At 57.0% G+C, this 16,242-nt stretch overlaps 1 protein-coding gene across 1 annotated transcript in view; it reads right to left on the bottom strand.

Moving 5' to 3' along the window:
- The window catches only part of DTNB (dystrobrevin beta), a 129,683-nt gene that overhangs the window by 56,778 nt on the left and 56,663 nt on the right, over positions 1 to 16,242 (bottom strand). Inside the window, exons 12-16 of the mRNA XM_077782498.1 lie at positions 15,174 to 15,257; positions 10,279 to 10,366; positions 7,217 to 7,302; positions 3,638 to 3,751; positions 1,835 to 1,931 (exon numbers count right to left, since the gene is read on the bottom strand). Coding sequence (XP_077638624.1) covers positions 1,835 to 1,931; positions 3,638 to 3,751; positions 7,217 to 7,302; positions 10,279 to 10,366; positions 15,174 to 15,257 — 469 coding nt within the window. The remainder of the gene's footprint in view (positions 1 to 1,834; positions 1,932 to 3,637; positions 3,752 to 7,216; positions 7,303 to 10,278; positions 10,367 to 15,173; positions 15,258 to 16,242) is intronic.

The following is a 16,242-nucleotide window of genomic DNA, read 5'->3' as shown; positions in this document are numbered from 1 at the left end:
TGTGAATTCTACACGAAGGGTTTTGAAGGGCTCCAAGCGGTGAGAGGAGCTAAAAGCTGGAAAAATCCCGTCTGGCAGGGCCGAAGGCACGGAAACGAGAGGCTGGGAAGAAACACAAATGGGGAGGAAAGGGGGGCTGGAGGCAGCCTGGGGCTGTGCCCCTGCCCTGCCCGCAGCTCGGGCACCAGCGTGGCAGAAGCGCCAGAAGAATCCGCCAGAAATGAAATGTTCAGCTCGGCAGGCTGGGGAGCCTGCGGCTTAAATCACACCCTGAGCTCCGCGCAGCCTGGGGCAGGGAACTGGGGGATTATTGGGGAATTATTGGGGAATTATTGGGGAATTATTGGGGAAATATTGGGGAATTATTGGGGAATTATTGGGGAATTTGTGCTGGGCCCTGGCACGCCCAGCAGGAGAGGAGAGGAAAAGGGGAGAAACTTTTTGGGAGAAGTGAAATGGGACCTGGCAGGACCTGAAGGGCTCCGGGGAACACCCAGAGGGATTTTGGACAGGGATGGAGGGACAGGCCCAGGGAGCAGCTCCAGTGCCAGAGGGCAGGGATGGGTGGGAAACTGGGAATTGGGAATTGCTGATTGGGAATTGGGGAGATTTATGGAATAGGATGGAGACTGGGAATTAGGGATATTTATGGAATAGGATGGAGATTGGGAATTAGGGATTGAGATTGGGCATTAGGGATATTTATGGAATAGGATGGAGATTGGGAATTAGGGATTGGGAATTAGGGATATTCATAGAACAGGATGGAGACTGGGGATTTGGGATATTTATGGAATAGGATGGAGATTGGAAATTAGGGATTGGGAATTAGGGATATTCATAGAACAGGATGGAGACTGGGGATTTGGGATATTTATGGAATAGGATGGAGATTGGGAATTAGGGATTGAGATTGGGAATTAGGGATATTTATGGAATAGGATGGAGATTGGGAATTGGGATCATTCCTGGGGATCCATTGTCCCTCCTGAGGGCAGAGCAGCTCTGAATTTCCCTGGAAGCAGCCAGATGTGCCTGTCACCCCCATGCCACTGTCACTGTCACCCCCGTGCCACTGTCACTGTCACCCCTGTGCCATTGTCACTGTCACCCCCGTGCCACTGTCAACCCTGTGCCACTGTCACCCCTGTGTCATTGTCACCCCTGTGTCATTGTCACCCCCTGTGCCATTGTCACTGTCAACCCTGTGCCACTGTCACCCCTGTGCCATTGTCACCCCTGTGCCACTGTCACTGTCACCCCTGTGCCATTGTCACTGTCACCCCTGTATCATTGTCACCCCTGTGCCACTGTCACTGTCACCCCAGTGCCACTGCCACCCTGCCAGGTCTCTCCCCGAGCAGCGACTCTTGGAGCTGGGGCAGGTCCTGAGCTCAGACAGAGCCCAGCTGTGCCAGGGCTGTGCCAGGGCTGTGCCAGGGCTGTGCCAGGGGTGTGCCAGGGGTGTGCAGGTGCAGCTCCTGCCCAGCTGTGCCAGGGCTGTGCCCAGCTGTGCCAGGGCTGTGCAGGGATCTCCTGCCCTGGCAGCCACACCATGCCCTGCTCCCCGTTTATGCCCAGCCAGGGGGAGTTCTGAGCCCTGGCACCAAACCAAATCCCTTTAAACCCCTGCAGGTCTCAGCCTCTGGAAGTTTTGCCCACCCAGACCCGCAGCAGCGTTCAGCCCTGTGCCCGCGCCCGGGGCTGGCATGGAAGCGGCTTTGGCCGGGTCCTGCTGCTCCTCAGGAGGGGATTTCGGGGGGCACGGCCCAGGGGGGTGCCAGGGCAGCCGGGCAGGCAGGGAGGGGAGGGGGGTTCTGTGGGCACTCCTTACTTTGAGCAGCTTCATCAGCCCCTCCAGCTGCACCATCAGCTCCCTCCTGCTCTCCTGCAGGGCCGACATCCTCTGCTCCAGCTCATCCTTCCTCTGCCTGTGCCAGGGACAAGGGGGAGAGGAGAGTGAGCCCAGGGTGCCCCGTCCTGCCAGGGACCCTGTGCCAGGGACCCTGTGCCAGGGACAAGGGGGAGAGGAGAGTGAGCCCAGGCTGCCCTGCCCTGCCAGGGACCCTGTGCCAGGGACCCTGTGCCGGGGACAAGGGGGAGAGGAGAGTGAGCCCAGGGTGCCCTGCCCTGCCCGGGGCTCCCTGTGCCAGGGACCCTGTGCCAGGGACCCTGTGCCGGGGACAAGGGGGAGAGGAGAGTGAGCCCAGGGTGCCCTGCCCTGCCCGGGGCTCCCTGTGCCAGGGACCCGGTGCCAGGGACCCCGGTGCCAGCGCTGTCCCGCTCCCGTGAAACCCCTGCAGCGAGGCTCAGCAGCACCAGCCTGGAGGAGACAATTCCCTGCTGCCCCCCGAGAAAAATCCACTTTTTGTGGCTCTGAGCAGCAGAACCCAGAGCTCAGGCAGGGCAGGAGGAGCTCGGGGAGAAAAATCCACTTTTTGTGGCTCTGAGCAGCAGAACCCAGAGTCCTGCAGAGCTCAGGGAGGGCAGGAGGAGCTCGGGAAGAAAAATCCACTTTTTGTGGCTCTGAGCAGCAGAACCCGGCTCCTGCAGAGCTCAGGCAGGGCAGGAGGAGCTCTGGGAGAAAAATCCAATTTTTGTGGCTCTGAGCAGCAGAACCCAGAGTCCTGCAGAGCTCAGGCAGGGCAGGAGGAGCTCGGGGAGCAGAGAGAGGCAGAAGGGAGGGAAGGCTGCGGGTGTGGGGGACACTGCGAGCTCTGCTGAGTGACAGAGCAGCCAGGACACGGCCCCTGCAGCAGCTGCAGGAGCTGACAGCAGCAGCAGCAGTGCAGCAGTGACCTTCCCCTCCCCTCCCTCCCCTCCCCTCCCCTCCCTGGCTGCACGAAGCATTCCTTTCAGGAGCGGGCACTGCCAGGCACCGCCGCAGCACCGCGGGAGGTTCGGGTTATCCCAAACCCGGGGGCTGAGACAGCCCAGCCCAGGAGTCTGGTAGCCCAGCCCAGTAGCCCAGCCCAGTAGCCCAGCCCAGGAGTCTGGTAGCCCAGCCCAGTAGCCCAGCCCAGTAGCCCAGCCCAGGAGTCTGGTAGCCCAGCCCAGTAGCCCAGCCCAGTAGCCCAGCCCAGGATTCTGGTAGCCCAGCCTGGCAATCTGGTAGCCCTGATAGCCCGGTAGCCCAATCCGGTAGCCCAGTAGCCCAGTCTGGTAGCCCAGGCCTGCTAGCCTGCCCCAGCATCCTGGTAGCCCAGCCCAGTGTCTTGGTAGCCCAGTCCAGTAGCCCACCCCAGCATCCCGGTAGCCCATCCCAGCCCAGCCTGGTAGCCCGCCCCGGTATCCCGGTAGCCCATCCCAGTATCCCGGTAGCCCACCCCAGCATCCCGGTAGCCCACCCCAGTATCCTGGTAGCCCAGCCCAGCATCCCGGTAGCCCACCCCAGTATCCTGGTAGCCCATCCCAGTATCCCGGTAGCCCAGCCCAGCATCCCGGTAGCCCAGCCCAGCATCCCAGTAGCCCATCCCAGTATCCCGGTAGCCCACCCCAGCATCCCGGTAGCCCAGCCCAGCATCCCGGTAGCCCACCCTGGTAGCCCACCTCAGCATCCCGGTAGTCCACCCCAGCATCCCGGTAGCCCATCCCAGCCCAGCCCAGTAGCCCGCCCGTGCGGCCGGGCCGCCCTCACCGCAGCAGGCGCAGCTCGGCCAGCAGGGTCGGGTTCTGCTGCGCCTTCTCGGGCGTGGGCTGCGAGGCCTGCTCGTGCTCCAGGCGCAGCCGCTGGATCTCCTGCAGGATCTCCCTGCGGGGAGCAGAGCGGGCGGTGAGAGACCTGCACCCGCAGGGAGCACTGCAGCTGGGCAGGAGCCACTGCAGGAGCGACTGCAGATCTGCAGGGAGCACTGCAGCTGGGCAGGAGCCACTGCAGGAGTGACTGCAGCTGGGCAGGAGTGACTGCAGCTGGGCAGGAGTCACTGCAGGAGTGACTGCAGCTGGGCAGGAGTCACTGCAGCTGGGCAGGAGCCACTGCAGGAGTGACTGCAGATCTGCAGGGAGCACTGCAGCTGGGCAGGAGTCACTGCAGGAGCGACTGCAGATCTGCAGGGAGCACTGCAGCTGGGCAGGAGCCACTGCAGCTGGGCAGGAGCCACTGCAGCTGTGCAGGAGCCACTGCAGCTGGGCAGGAGCCACTGCAGGAGTCACTGCAGATCTGCAGGGAGCACTGCAGCTGGGCAGGAGCCACTGCAGGAGTCACTGCAGCTGGGCAGGAGTCACTGCAGCTGGGCAGGAGCCACTGCAGGAGCGACTGCAGCTCTGCAGGGAGCACTGCAGCTGGGCAGGAGTCACTGCAGCTGGGCAGGAGCCACTGCAGGAGTGACTGCAGCTGGGCAGGAGTCACTGCAGGTGTGCAGGAGTCACTGCAGGGGTCACTGCAGGGGTCACTGCAGGATTTACTGCAGGTGTGCAGGAGTCACTGCAGGTGTGCAGGGGTCACTGCAGGGGTCACTGCAGGGGTCACTGCAGGGGTCACCGCAGCCGCCTTGCACCGATCAGCCGTGCTGTGGTCGCGTTGCACTGGTGCAGTAAATGCGGCTCTGCGGTCAAACGCAGCTTTGGAGGATGGAACAGGAGCTCTCTCCGCAGGGGTTGATCAATAGTTAACATCAATAGTTAACATCAATAGTTAACATCAATAGTTAACATCAGAGTTAACAGTTAACATCAATAGTTAACATCAGAGTTAACATCAATAGTTAACATCAGACTTAATAGTTAACATCAATAGTTAACATCAGAATTAATAGTTAACATCAATAGTTAACATCAATAGTTGACATCATAGTTAATAGTTAACATTCATAGTTAACATCATAGTAACATAATGGTGAGCAGACAGAGGTCCTTGTTTTAAATGGAATTTATGCATAACCATGAGGTACGTATGAATATGCAAAAGGATCATCCCTTTGCTCACAAAACGTTTTTCGTGGCTTAAGTGCCCGAGAGCATCCGGACGTCCAGAATTCTTTGATTTGTATCGCCTTCGAATTGTCCTCACTCTGCATTTTTATCATCGAATTGTATTGCTATTTTAATGACCGTTTTATTAACGCCAAACTTTGAACATTCCTAAGAACCAGCGAGCGGCGTTTCGCACGCCAAGCTGCAGCAAGGTTTACCCAGCGAGACGTCGGGAAGCTCCGAGCCAAATCCCGGCGCTCCGGGCCGTGAACTTGGATTCTGTTTGAAGGGCCACGGGCAGGAGCCGCGCTGGGAACAAGCTTCACCCAAGGGTGCGCAGGGGGGTGGCACAGAGCTGCTGCCAGCGTGGCCTTGCTTTGGGTGAAAAAACCCCAAAAACTCGCAAAGCAAATGTTAATTTCTGGCACTGAGCTCTGTGCCTGCTGGCGGGGATGCCAGCTGCTGGCACCTCCCCATTGCCACGAGCAGGGAACGAGAGGGGGATGAGGAACAGCAGCTGGAGCTGGCAGCCGTGCCCGCTGGGGTGTGCCCAGCCCCGGCTGGCACCGCTCCCTGTGCTCTCCTCCTGCTCCCTGCTGCGCTTCCCGAGCTGGCACACGCAGTGCCACAGCTGTGTGCCACACCGCTGCCACTCCTGCAGCCCTGCAGCTCCTCCTGGCACTGCCAGCCCCGCAGCAGGGCCCTGCTCCGCAGGGAGCCCTGGCACGGCCCCGGCAGGACAGGGATGTGGGCACTGCCAGGACAGGGAGCTGGGGAGAGCCCCAGGACAGGGATGTGGGCACTGCCAGGACAGGGATGTGGGCACTGCCAGGACAGGGAACTGGGGAGAGCCCCAGGACAGGGATGTGGGCACTGCCAGGACAGGGATGGGCACGGGGGCACCAGGAGAGCCTGGGGGGCTCCACAGGTGACCCTCTGGAACGACAAAAATCCTCTGGTTGGCGTTGGAAAGGACTTCAGAGCCCACCCAGTGCCACCTGCCACGGGCCCAGGCTGCTCCCAGTGCCATCCAGCCTGGCCTGGGGCTCTGCCGGGGATCCAGGGTGGGGACCCTGTGCCAGGGCTGCCCACCCTGCCAGGGAACAATTCCCAATTCCCAATCTCCCAGCCAGCCCTGCCCTCTGGCACTGGGAGCCATTCCCTGGCTCCTGTCCCTCCATCCTTGTCCCCAGTCCCTCTGCAGCTCTCCTGGAGCCCCTCCAGGCCCTGCCAGGGGCTCTGAGCTCTGCCTGGATCCTTCTCCTCTCCAGGTGAGCCCCCCCAGCTCTGCCTGGATCCTTCTCCTCTCCAGGTGAGCCCCCCCAGCTCTCCCTGGATCCTTCTCCTCTCCAGGTGAGCCCCCCCAGCTCTCCCTGGATCCTTCTCCTCTCCAGGTGAGCCCCCCCAGCTCTCCCTGGATCCTTCTCCTCTCCAGGTGAGCCCCCCCAGCTCTCCCTGGATCCTTCTCCTCTCCAGGTGAGCCCCCCCAGCTCTCCCTGGATCCTTCTCCTCTCCAGGTGAGCCCCCCCAGCTCTCCCTGGATCCTTCTCCTCTCCAGGTGAGCCCCCCCAGCTCTCCCAGCCTGGCTCCAGCCCTGCAGCAGCTCTGGGGGCTCCTCTGGGCTCTCTGCAGCAGCTCCAGGTCCTTGTGCTGCTGGAATCCCCAGGGCTGGGGCAGCTCTGCAGGTGGGCTCACCTGGGCATGGGACAGAATCCCCCCTGTCCTGCTGGGGTCTGCCCAGGCCTGGGGGTTTGGGGGTTTCAGGGATTTGGGGCTTTTGGGTTTTTGGTGTTTCAGGGATTTGGGGGTTTCAGGGATTTGGGGTTTTGGTGTTTCAGGGATTTGGGGGTTCAGGGATTTGGGTTTTTGGTGTTTCAGGGATTTGGTGTTTCAGGGATTTGGGTTTTTGGTGTTTCAGGGATTTGGGGGTTTCAGGGATTTGGGGTTTTTGGTGTTTCAGGGATTTGGGGGTTCAGGGATTTGGGTTTTTGGTGTTTCAGGGATTTGGTGTTTCAGGGATTTGGGTTTTTGGTGTTTCAGGGATTTGGGGGTTTCAGGGATTTGGGGTTTTTGGTGTTTCAGGGATTTGGGTTTTTGGTGTTTTGGGGATTTGGGGGTTCAGGGATTTCGGGGCTCACACCCCAGCTCTGAGGTTTGCTGGATGCTCTCAGGACTGCACAAAATGATTTGAAGAAGATGAGAAGATCCAGCCCGCCCTGGGGAGCAGGGGCAGCGCAGCCCCGCCCGCGGGGCTCAGGGGCTCATTACCGCCGTGACTAATGAAGGAGTTAATGAGCTGCCGTACCTGTTCTTGCTCTCCAGCTCCGCTATCAGCTGCCGCTGCTGCCGGTTGGCGTCGAAGCTGAAAGGCGGGTCCGGGCCCGGGCGGGGCTGCGCGACGGGAAACGGGGAGGCACGGGAAGAAATAAAGAACGGGAATCACAGGAACCGCAGAAACACAGGAAACAGAGGAAAACACGGGAATGAGAGAGATAGAGATATGGAAAAACGGGAATGAGAGAGATAGAGAAACACGGGAATGAGAGAGATAGAGAGAAACACGGGAATGAGAGAGATAGAGAAACACGGGAATGAGAGAGATAGAGAAAAACGGGAATGAGAGAAATAGAGATACAGAAAAACACAGGAATAGCAGAAATAGAGAAAAACACGGGAATGAGAGATACAGAAAAACACGGGAATGAGAGAGATACAGAAAAACACGGGAATGAGAGAGATGAAACACGGGAATGAGAGCAATAGAGAAAAACAGGAATGAGAGCAATAGAGAAAAACAGGAATGAGAAAAATAGAGAAAAACACGGGAATGAGAGAAATAATAGAGAAAAACACGGGAATGAGAGAAATAGAGAAAAACACGGGAATCGCAGGAAATACGGAAAAACACAGAAATAGCAGAAATACGGAAAAACACAGGAATTGCATAAATTGAGGAAAACACAGAAATCGAAGAAAACAGAAGCACAGAAAACACATAAAATACAGAAAAACACAGAAATTGCAGAAAATAGAAGCATAGAAAACACAGGAATCACCGAAAATAGAAACACAGAAATCACAGAAAATACAGAAAATACAGAAAAACACAGGAATCACACAAAATATAGAAAAACACAGAAATTGCAGAAAATAGAGAAAAACACAGAAATCACAGAAAATACAGAAAAACAAAGAAATTACAGAAAATAGAGAAAAACACAAGAATCACAGAAAATAGAGAAAAACACAGAAATTGCAGAAATAGAGAAAAACACAGGAATCACAGAAAATACAGAAAAACACAGAAATTGCAGGAAATAGAGAAAAACCCAGAAATCACAGAAAATACACAAGAACAGCAAACAGAAATTACACAAGTCACAGAAAACAAAATCACACAAATCACACAAATCATAAAAAACACAGAAAATACACAAGCCCACAAATCACAGAAAAAACACAAATCACACAATCACACCAATTACAGAAATCACAGAAATCATAGAAAACACAGAAAATACACAATCACCCGAGTCACAGAAAACGCAGAAATTACAGAAACCACAGAAATTACAGAAACCAATCACACAAATCATAGAAAACTCAGAAAATACACAATCACACAAATCACAGAAAACACAAATCACAGAAATCAATCACATAAATCATAGAAAACACAGAAAATACGCAATCGCACAAATCATGGAAAACACAGAAATTACAGAAACCTCACAACAAATCACAGAAAACACAAATCACACAACCACAGAAATCATAGAAATCACAGAAATCATAGAAAACACAGAAAATACACAATCACACAAATCACACAGTCACAGAACCCACACAAATCACAGAAAAAACACATCACACAATCACACGAATTACAGAAATCATACAACTCATAGAAAACACAGAAAATACACAGTAACACGTCACAGAAAACACAGAAATTACAGAAACCACACAAATCACAGAAAACACAAATCACACAATCACAGAAACCACAGAAACCCACAGAAATCACAGAAAACACAAATCACAGAAATCACAGAAATCATAGAAAACATAGAAAACACAGAAAATACACAATCACACAAGTCACACAATCACAGAAATCACACAAATCACAGAAAACACAAATCACACAATCACAGAAAACACAGAAATCACAGAAGTCACAGAAATCACCCAATGCCACCAATGCTACCAGTCCCACCAATGCCACCAGTGTCACCAGGGCACTCTGCCCTGCCACTGTCCCAGGGTGTCCCAGTGCCCAGCCTGGCCTTGGGCACTGCCAGGGATCCAGGGTGGGCACCCTGTGCCAGGGCCTGCCCACCCTGCCAGGAACAATTCCCAATTCCCAATCTCCCACCCAGCCCTGTCCTCTGGCACTGGGAGCCATTCCCTGGCTCCTGTCCCTCCATCCTTGTCCCCAGTCCCTCTGAGCTCTCCTGGAGCCCCTTTGGCCCTGGAGGTGGCTCCAGGATCTCCCCAAGCTCCGTTTTCCCCTTTCACCCCCGGATCTGCACCCACAGGATTTCTCTGTGGGAATCACAAGCCCAGCCTGGAACCAGCCCAGCCAGTGGGGTTGGGGCCACAGGATCCCAACTGGTTTGGGTGGGAAGGGACCCCAGCCCCTGTGCTGCCCCCCGAGCTGTCCCCATTCCCCTGAGCTGTCCCCATTCCCCTGAGCTGTCCCCATTCCCCCGTCCTGTCCCCATTCCCCCGTCCTGTCCCCATTCCCCCGTCCTGTCCCCATTCCCCTGAGCTGTCCCCATTCCCCCATCCTGTCCCCATTCCCCCGAGCTGTCCCCATTCCCCTGAGCTGTCCCCATTCCCCTGAGCTGTCCCCATTCCCCCTGTGCTGTCCCCATTCCCCCGTCCTGTCCCCATTCCCCCGTCCTGTCCCCATTCCCCCGTCCTGTCCCCATTCCCCTGAGCTGTCCCCATTCCCCCGTCCTGTCCCCATTCCCCCGTCCTGTCCCCATTCCCCCGAGCTGTCCCCAGCCCCCCGAGCTGTCCCCATTCCCCCGAGCTGTCCCCAGCCCCTCGAGCTGTCCCCATTCCCCCGTCCTGTCCCCATTCCCCCGTCCTGTCCCCATTCCCCTGAGCTGTCCCCATTCCCCCATCCTGTCCCCATTCCCCCGTCCTGTCCCCATTCCCCCGAGCTGTCCCCAGCCCCTCGAGCTGTCCCCATTCCCCCGTCCTGTCCCCATTCCCCTGAGCTGTCCCCATTCCCCCGTCCTGTCCCCATTCCCCCGAGCTGTCCCCAGCCCCTCGAGCTGTCCCCATTCCCCCGAGCTGTCCCCATTCCCCCGTCCTGTCCCCATTCCCTGTGCCCGTGGTGCCCGGGTCACTCACGGCATTCCCGGCCTCGGCGGCCAAGCGCGCGGCGTAGCGGGCGATGAGCCGGTGCTCCTCGTCCAGGCGGCCAGGGCTGTCCAGGGCACTGCAAAAGAACCCAGAGTGAGCTCAGGGTACTCCAAAACCACCCAGGGTGAGTCCAGGGCTGTCCAGGGCACTGCAAAATAACCCAGAGTGAGCCCAGAGTGAGCCAGGGCTGTCCAGGGCACTGCAAAAGAACCCAGAGTGAGCCCAGGGTGAGCCAGGGCTGTGCGGGGCACTGCAAAATAACCCAGAGTGAACTCAGGGTACTCTAAAACAACCCAGAGTGAGCCAGGGCTGTGCAGGGCACTGCAAAACACAACCCAGGGTGAGCCAGGGCTGGCCAGGGCACCGCAAAACACAACCCAGGGTGAGCCAGGGCTGTGCAGGGCACTGCAAAACAACCCAGAGTGAACTCAGGGTACTCTAAAACCACCCAGGGTGAGCCAGGGCTGTCCAGGGCACTGCAAAATAACCCAGAGTGAGCCAGGACACTGCAAAACACAACACAGAGTGAACTCAGGGTACTCTAAAATCACCCAGACTGAGCCCAGAGCTGTCCAGGGCACTGCAAAACACAACCCAGGGTGAGCCCAGAGTGAGCCAGGGCTGTGCAGGGCACTGCAAAACACAACCCAGGGTGAGCCAGGGCTGGCCAGGGCACTGGAAAACACAACCCAGGGTGAGCCAGGGCTGTGCAGGGCACTGGAAAACACAACCCAGGGTGAGCCAGGGCTGTGCAGGGCACTGCAAAACACAACCCAGGGTGAGCCAGGGCTGTGCAGGGCACTGCAAAACCCGACCAGAGCGATGCAGGACTCCTCAAAAGCAAGCCAGAGCCAGGCCAGGGCCAGGGGGTGTGCGGGCACAGGGACAGAGGGAAGAGCCTGGAATTGTCCCAATTCCCCTCCCACTCTGCCAGAGCACGGAGCTCTCCCCGGGCTCCTGCAGCTTCTCCGCAGCATCCCCGGCTCCAGCTGGGGTGCAGATCCCTCCTCCAGCCCCTGTGAAGGGAACAGGGCCAGGGCAGAGCCCAGAGCGGGGCACGAGCAAAGTGCCACTCCAGGGCCACCCCCGAGGGGTCCGCGGGCAGGGGGGAGCGATGCCCAGGGAAAGGCAGCATCAGCACAGGGAGCAGCTTTCCAAAGCAGAGCCATTCCTCACAAAAGCCATTCCCAGCCCACAGCCCACCTCAGGAGGCAATTTGCCTTGCTGCGAGCTCAGTTTCAAGGGTTTGCGTTTCCCTCATCCACACAGCCAATCTGTGCTGCGGATGTGGGGGTTATTTAAAAATGAAGGTTTAATTTCCTCTCAGATCTAAGGACTGGAACTCCTCCTGGCGCTGGCCAGGTGAGGTCTGGGCTGGGACAATGAGCAGGGGTTGGGATGGCCATAAATGACCCGGAGAGGCCGGACTGGACGGAATCCTGGAGACATCCAGAGCAGGAGCAAAGGCAGCAGCTGGAGGAGGGGGAGTGAGCACGGGGAGAGCCCAGGAATCCGGCAGGGCAGCCTGGGGAGCTGCACAGACACCTTCCCAGACACCTTCCCAACCATTTCCTGCCCAGTTCTGCTGAAGAACAGCAGCCCACAGCCCGTGCCAGCCCGCAGCAGATCCCCAGGCAGCTCTGCCCCGCAGCTGTGTCTGCACAAGCCTTCCCTGCCCTCCTGAGACCTCCCCATCCCTGCCCCTTCCAACAGCTGCCGTCTCCCAGCTCCTGGAACTGCCACCTCCCCTTCAGCGATGATTACAGAACAGTTCTGGGCAAGTTCTGGCTTTCCTGAAAATTACCTGTAACGCACAAAAGAACAAATGATCCTTTTGTGCTTGCTTCTGGAAATGTCTGACAGGTGATGAGGAAGAGGAGCTCAAGTTCATCTCCTGTCCCAGGCTGCTCCAATGCCTATCCAGCCTGGCCCGGGGCACTGCCAGGGATCCAGGGCCAGCCACAGCTGCTCTGGGAATTCCATTCCAGCCAGGAATTCCCAATTCCCAATCTCCCATCCATCCCTGCCCTCTGGCACTGGGAGCCATTCCCTGGGTCCTGCCAGGGAACAATTCCCAATTCCCAATCTCCCACCCAGCCCTGCCCTCTGGCACTGGGAGCCATTCCCTGGCTCCTGTCCCTCCATCCTTGTCCCCAGTCCCTCTGCAGCTCTCCTGGAGCCCCTTTGGCCCTGCCAAGGGCTCTGAGCTCTGCCTGGATCCTTCTCCTCTCCAGGTGAGCCCCCCCAGCTCTCCCTGGATCCTTCTCCTCTCCAGGTGAGCCCCCCCAGCTCTCCCTGGATCCTTCTCCTCTCCAGGTGAGCCTCCCCAGGTGTCAGGAACGGGTCAGGGATCGAAGGGGAAGAATAAACCCAGGGCTCAGTGGGAGGAGGTGCAGGGACAGGGTGCAGAGGGTTCCCCAGCAGCAGGGTCTGGAGAGGCTCCCACACAATTCCCTGTGCTGCAAACACCAAAATGGGGATGGACAATTCCTGTGTCCAAACATCAACCTGGGCATGGACAATTCCTGTGCTCAAACACCAAAACGGGGATGGACAATTCCTGTGCTCAAACACCAAAATGGGGATGGACAATTCCTGTGCCCAAACACCAACCTGGGGATGGAAATGGGCTGGGGTGGGTGGCATGGCAGGAAGGAGAGTTTGGCACAGCACGGGTCCCTGAGCCAGCCCTGAGGGGACAGGGGCACACACGGGCTGGGCAGGGCAGGGGGACAGCCAGGGGACACTGGGGACAGGGGACACTGAGGGAATGGGGACACTGAGGGACAGGGGACACTCAGGGAATGGGGACAGTGGGGGACAGGGGACAGTGAGGGACAGGGGACACTGAGGGGATGGGGACTGTGAGGGAATGGGGACAGTGAGGGACAGGGGACAGTGGGGGAATGGGGATTGTGAGGGAATGGGGACACTGAGGGAATGGGGACACTGAGGGACAGGGGACAGTGAGGGACAGGGGACACTGAGGGAATGGGGACACTCAGGGACAGGGGACACTGAGGGACAGGGGACAGTGAGGGACACTGAGGGAATGGGGACACTGAGGGACAGTGAGGGACACTGAGGGAATGGGGACACTGAGGGACAGGGGACACTGAGGGGATGGGGACACTGAGGGACAGGGGACACTCAGGGAATGGGGACAGTGAGGGACAGTGAGGGACACTGAGGGAATGGGGACAGTGAGGGAATGGGGACACAGCCCCATCTGCTCCTGGCTGGAGGCTCTCGTGGAACCACATCCTGCAGAACAGGGCAGGTACTGCCCTGCCCTGCTGTGAAATCCCACAGGAATCCCACAGAAACCCCACAGGAATCCCACAGAAACCCGAAAGGAATCCCACAGAAACCCCACAGGAGTCCCACAGAAACCCCAAAGGAATCCCACAGAAACCCCAAAGGAATCCCACAGAAACCCCAAAGGAATCCCACAGAAACCCCAAAGGAATCCCCCAGGAACCCCCCAGGAACCCCAAAGGAACCCCACATCCACCCCACAGTTCCAGCAGGGACCCCAGCTGCTGCGGGTGGGCTCTGAGGGGACGGTGCCAGAGCAGGGTCGGGGTCCCCCTGTGCCCACACACGGCCGTGCCAGGGGAACGCGGGAATTCGGGGACCCTTCCTCTGGACCCCCAGTGCTGTGCCAGTCTGGGAGTCTGGGAATATTCTGTATTCTGGGAATATTCTGTATTTTGGGATTCTGGGAATATTTTGTATTCTGGGATTCTGGGAATATTTTGTATTCTGAGATTCTGGAAATATTCCATATGGTATTCTGGGATTCTGGAAATATTCTGTATGGTATTCTGGGACTCAGTAAATATTCTATATTCTGGATTCTGGAAATATTCCATATGGTATTCTAGGATTCTGTAAATATTCTAAATTCTGAGATTCTGGAAATATTCCATATTCTGAGATTCTGGAAGTATTCCGTATGGTATTCTGAGATTCTGAAAATATTCCATATTCTCTGATTCTGGAAATATTCCGTATGGTATTCTGGGATTCTGTAAATATTCTATATTCTGAGATTCTGGAAATATTCCATATGGTATTCTGGGATTCTGTAAATATACTGAATGATATTCTGGGATTCTGTAAATATTCTGTATTCTAGATCCTCGGATTCAGTAAATATTCCGTATCCTGGGATTCTGTAAATGTTCTGTATCCTGGGATTTTCTGTGGATGTTCTGTATGATATCCTGGGATTTTCTATGGATGTTCTGTATGATATCCTGGGATTTTCTGTGGATGTTCTGTATGATATCCTGGATTCTGTGGATGTTCTGTATGATTTCCTGGGATTCTGTGAATGTTCTGTATGATTTCCTGGCACTCTGTGGATGTTCTGTAGGATATCCTGGGATTTTCTGTGGATGTTCTGTACCCTGACACTCTGTGGATGTTCTGTATGATATCCTGGGATTTTCTGTATGATATCCTAGCATTCTGTGGATGTTCTGTAGGATATCCTGGCACTCTGTGGATGTTCTGTATCCTGGGATTCTGTGGATGTTCTGTAGGATATCCTGGGATTTTCTGTGGATGTTCTGTATGATATCCTGGGATGTTCTGTACCCTGGCACTCCAGACACCCTCGAGCAGAGGCTGCAGGAGCAGCTGATGCTGCAGAGCTGCCAGAGCCGGGCAGGGAGGAGGAGGAGGAGGAGGAAGAGCAGGGATGAGCTACAGCACAGAGCAGGGCAGGGAAGGGAACCCGGGGGAGATCTGGGAGAAGCTGAGACCCCAGCAGGTCACGGAGAGAGGCGAAGGCAGGACCGGTCTGGGATGGAGGGGGGTGTGAGGGGGTGTCGGAGCCACCCCCGCGTCCCCCGCTGTCCCGGGCTGGCACTGACCGTGCCCGGCTCCGCAGGCGGCTCACAAAGGTGGCAATCAGGGCGTGCTCCTCCCGGGAGGGCTCGGGGCTGCTCTGCTGGCACCTGGCAGGGCAGGGAGAGCAAAACAACACAAACAGCGTCAGAGCGGGCAGGGCAGGCCGTGGGGAGCACCCTGCTGCGCTGGGGGGACACTGGGGGACAGCCCCAGGGAGCTGGGGGTGCCCATCCCTGGAGGTGCCCAGGGAATTCCTGGATGTGGCACTGAGCGCTCTGGGCTGGGGACAAGGTGGGGATGGGGCACTGGTGGGACTGGGTGAGTTTGGAGGGATCTTCCAGCCTCAGGGATTCGGGGATTCTGGAAATATTCACCGAGGGCAGCCGTGGAGCCTCCTGAATTCCCAGGGGGATCTTTAAGGAAGAGCACGGCTGGGCACCAAGGAATCCATTCCCCATTCCCAGAATCCCAGAATCCAGAACCAGTGAGGCTGGAAAAACCCTCCCAGACCTTCCAGTCCAAGCTGGGACCAATCCCCCCCTTGTCCCCAGAGCTCTGAGTGCCACATCCAGGAATTCCCGGGATGCCTCCAGGGATGGGCACCCCAAACCTCCCTGGGCAGCCCCTGCCAGGGCCTGAAAAATCCTTCTACGAACAACCCAACCCTTTTTGTGGGCAAACAGCCCCAGAGCCCCAAAGCACAGCCAAAGCAGGAGGGAAGTGAACAGGAGACTCAGGGGTGACCTCAGCACTCCCCACAGCTCCTGACAGTGGCTGTGCTCAGCTGGGGTTGGGCTCCTTCTCCAGGAACTGACAGAACCAGAGGTCACAGCCTCAAGCTGTGGAATTCCAAGGGGAATTCAGGCTGGATATCAGGGAACAGTTCTTCCCAGGAAGGTGATAAAGTTCTGGGATGGCAGCCCGGGGAGGTGGTGGAGTCCCCATCCCTGGGTGTGTTTAACAAAGCCTGGATGTGGCACTGGGTGCCAGGGTGGAGTTGAGTTGTTGGGGCTGGGTTGGACTTGATGGGCTTGGAGGTCTCTTCTATCCTGGTAATTCTGTGAATTCTGGGAATTTTGGGAATTCCCAGGG

Source organism: Lonchura striata, chromosome 3, assembly GCF_046129695.1.
Source record: "Lonchura striata isolate bLonStr1 chromosome 3, bLonStr1.mat, whole genome shotgun sequence".
Lineage (NCBI taxonomy): Eukaryota > Metazoa > Chordata > Aves > Passeriformes > Estrildidae > Lonchura > Lonchura striata.
Note: the sequence above shows the minus strand (reverse complement) of the source record. Positions and strands in the feature narration are given on the sequence as shown.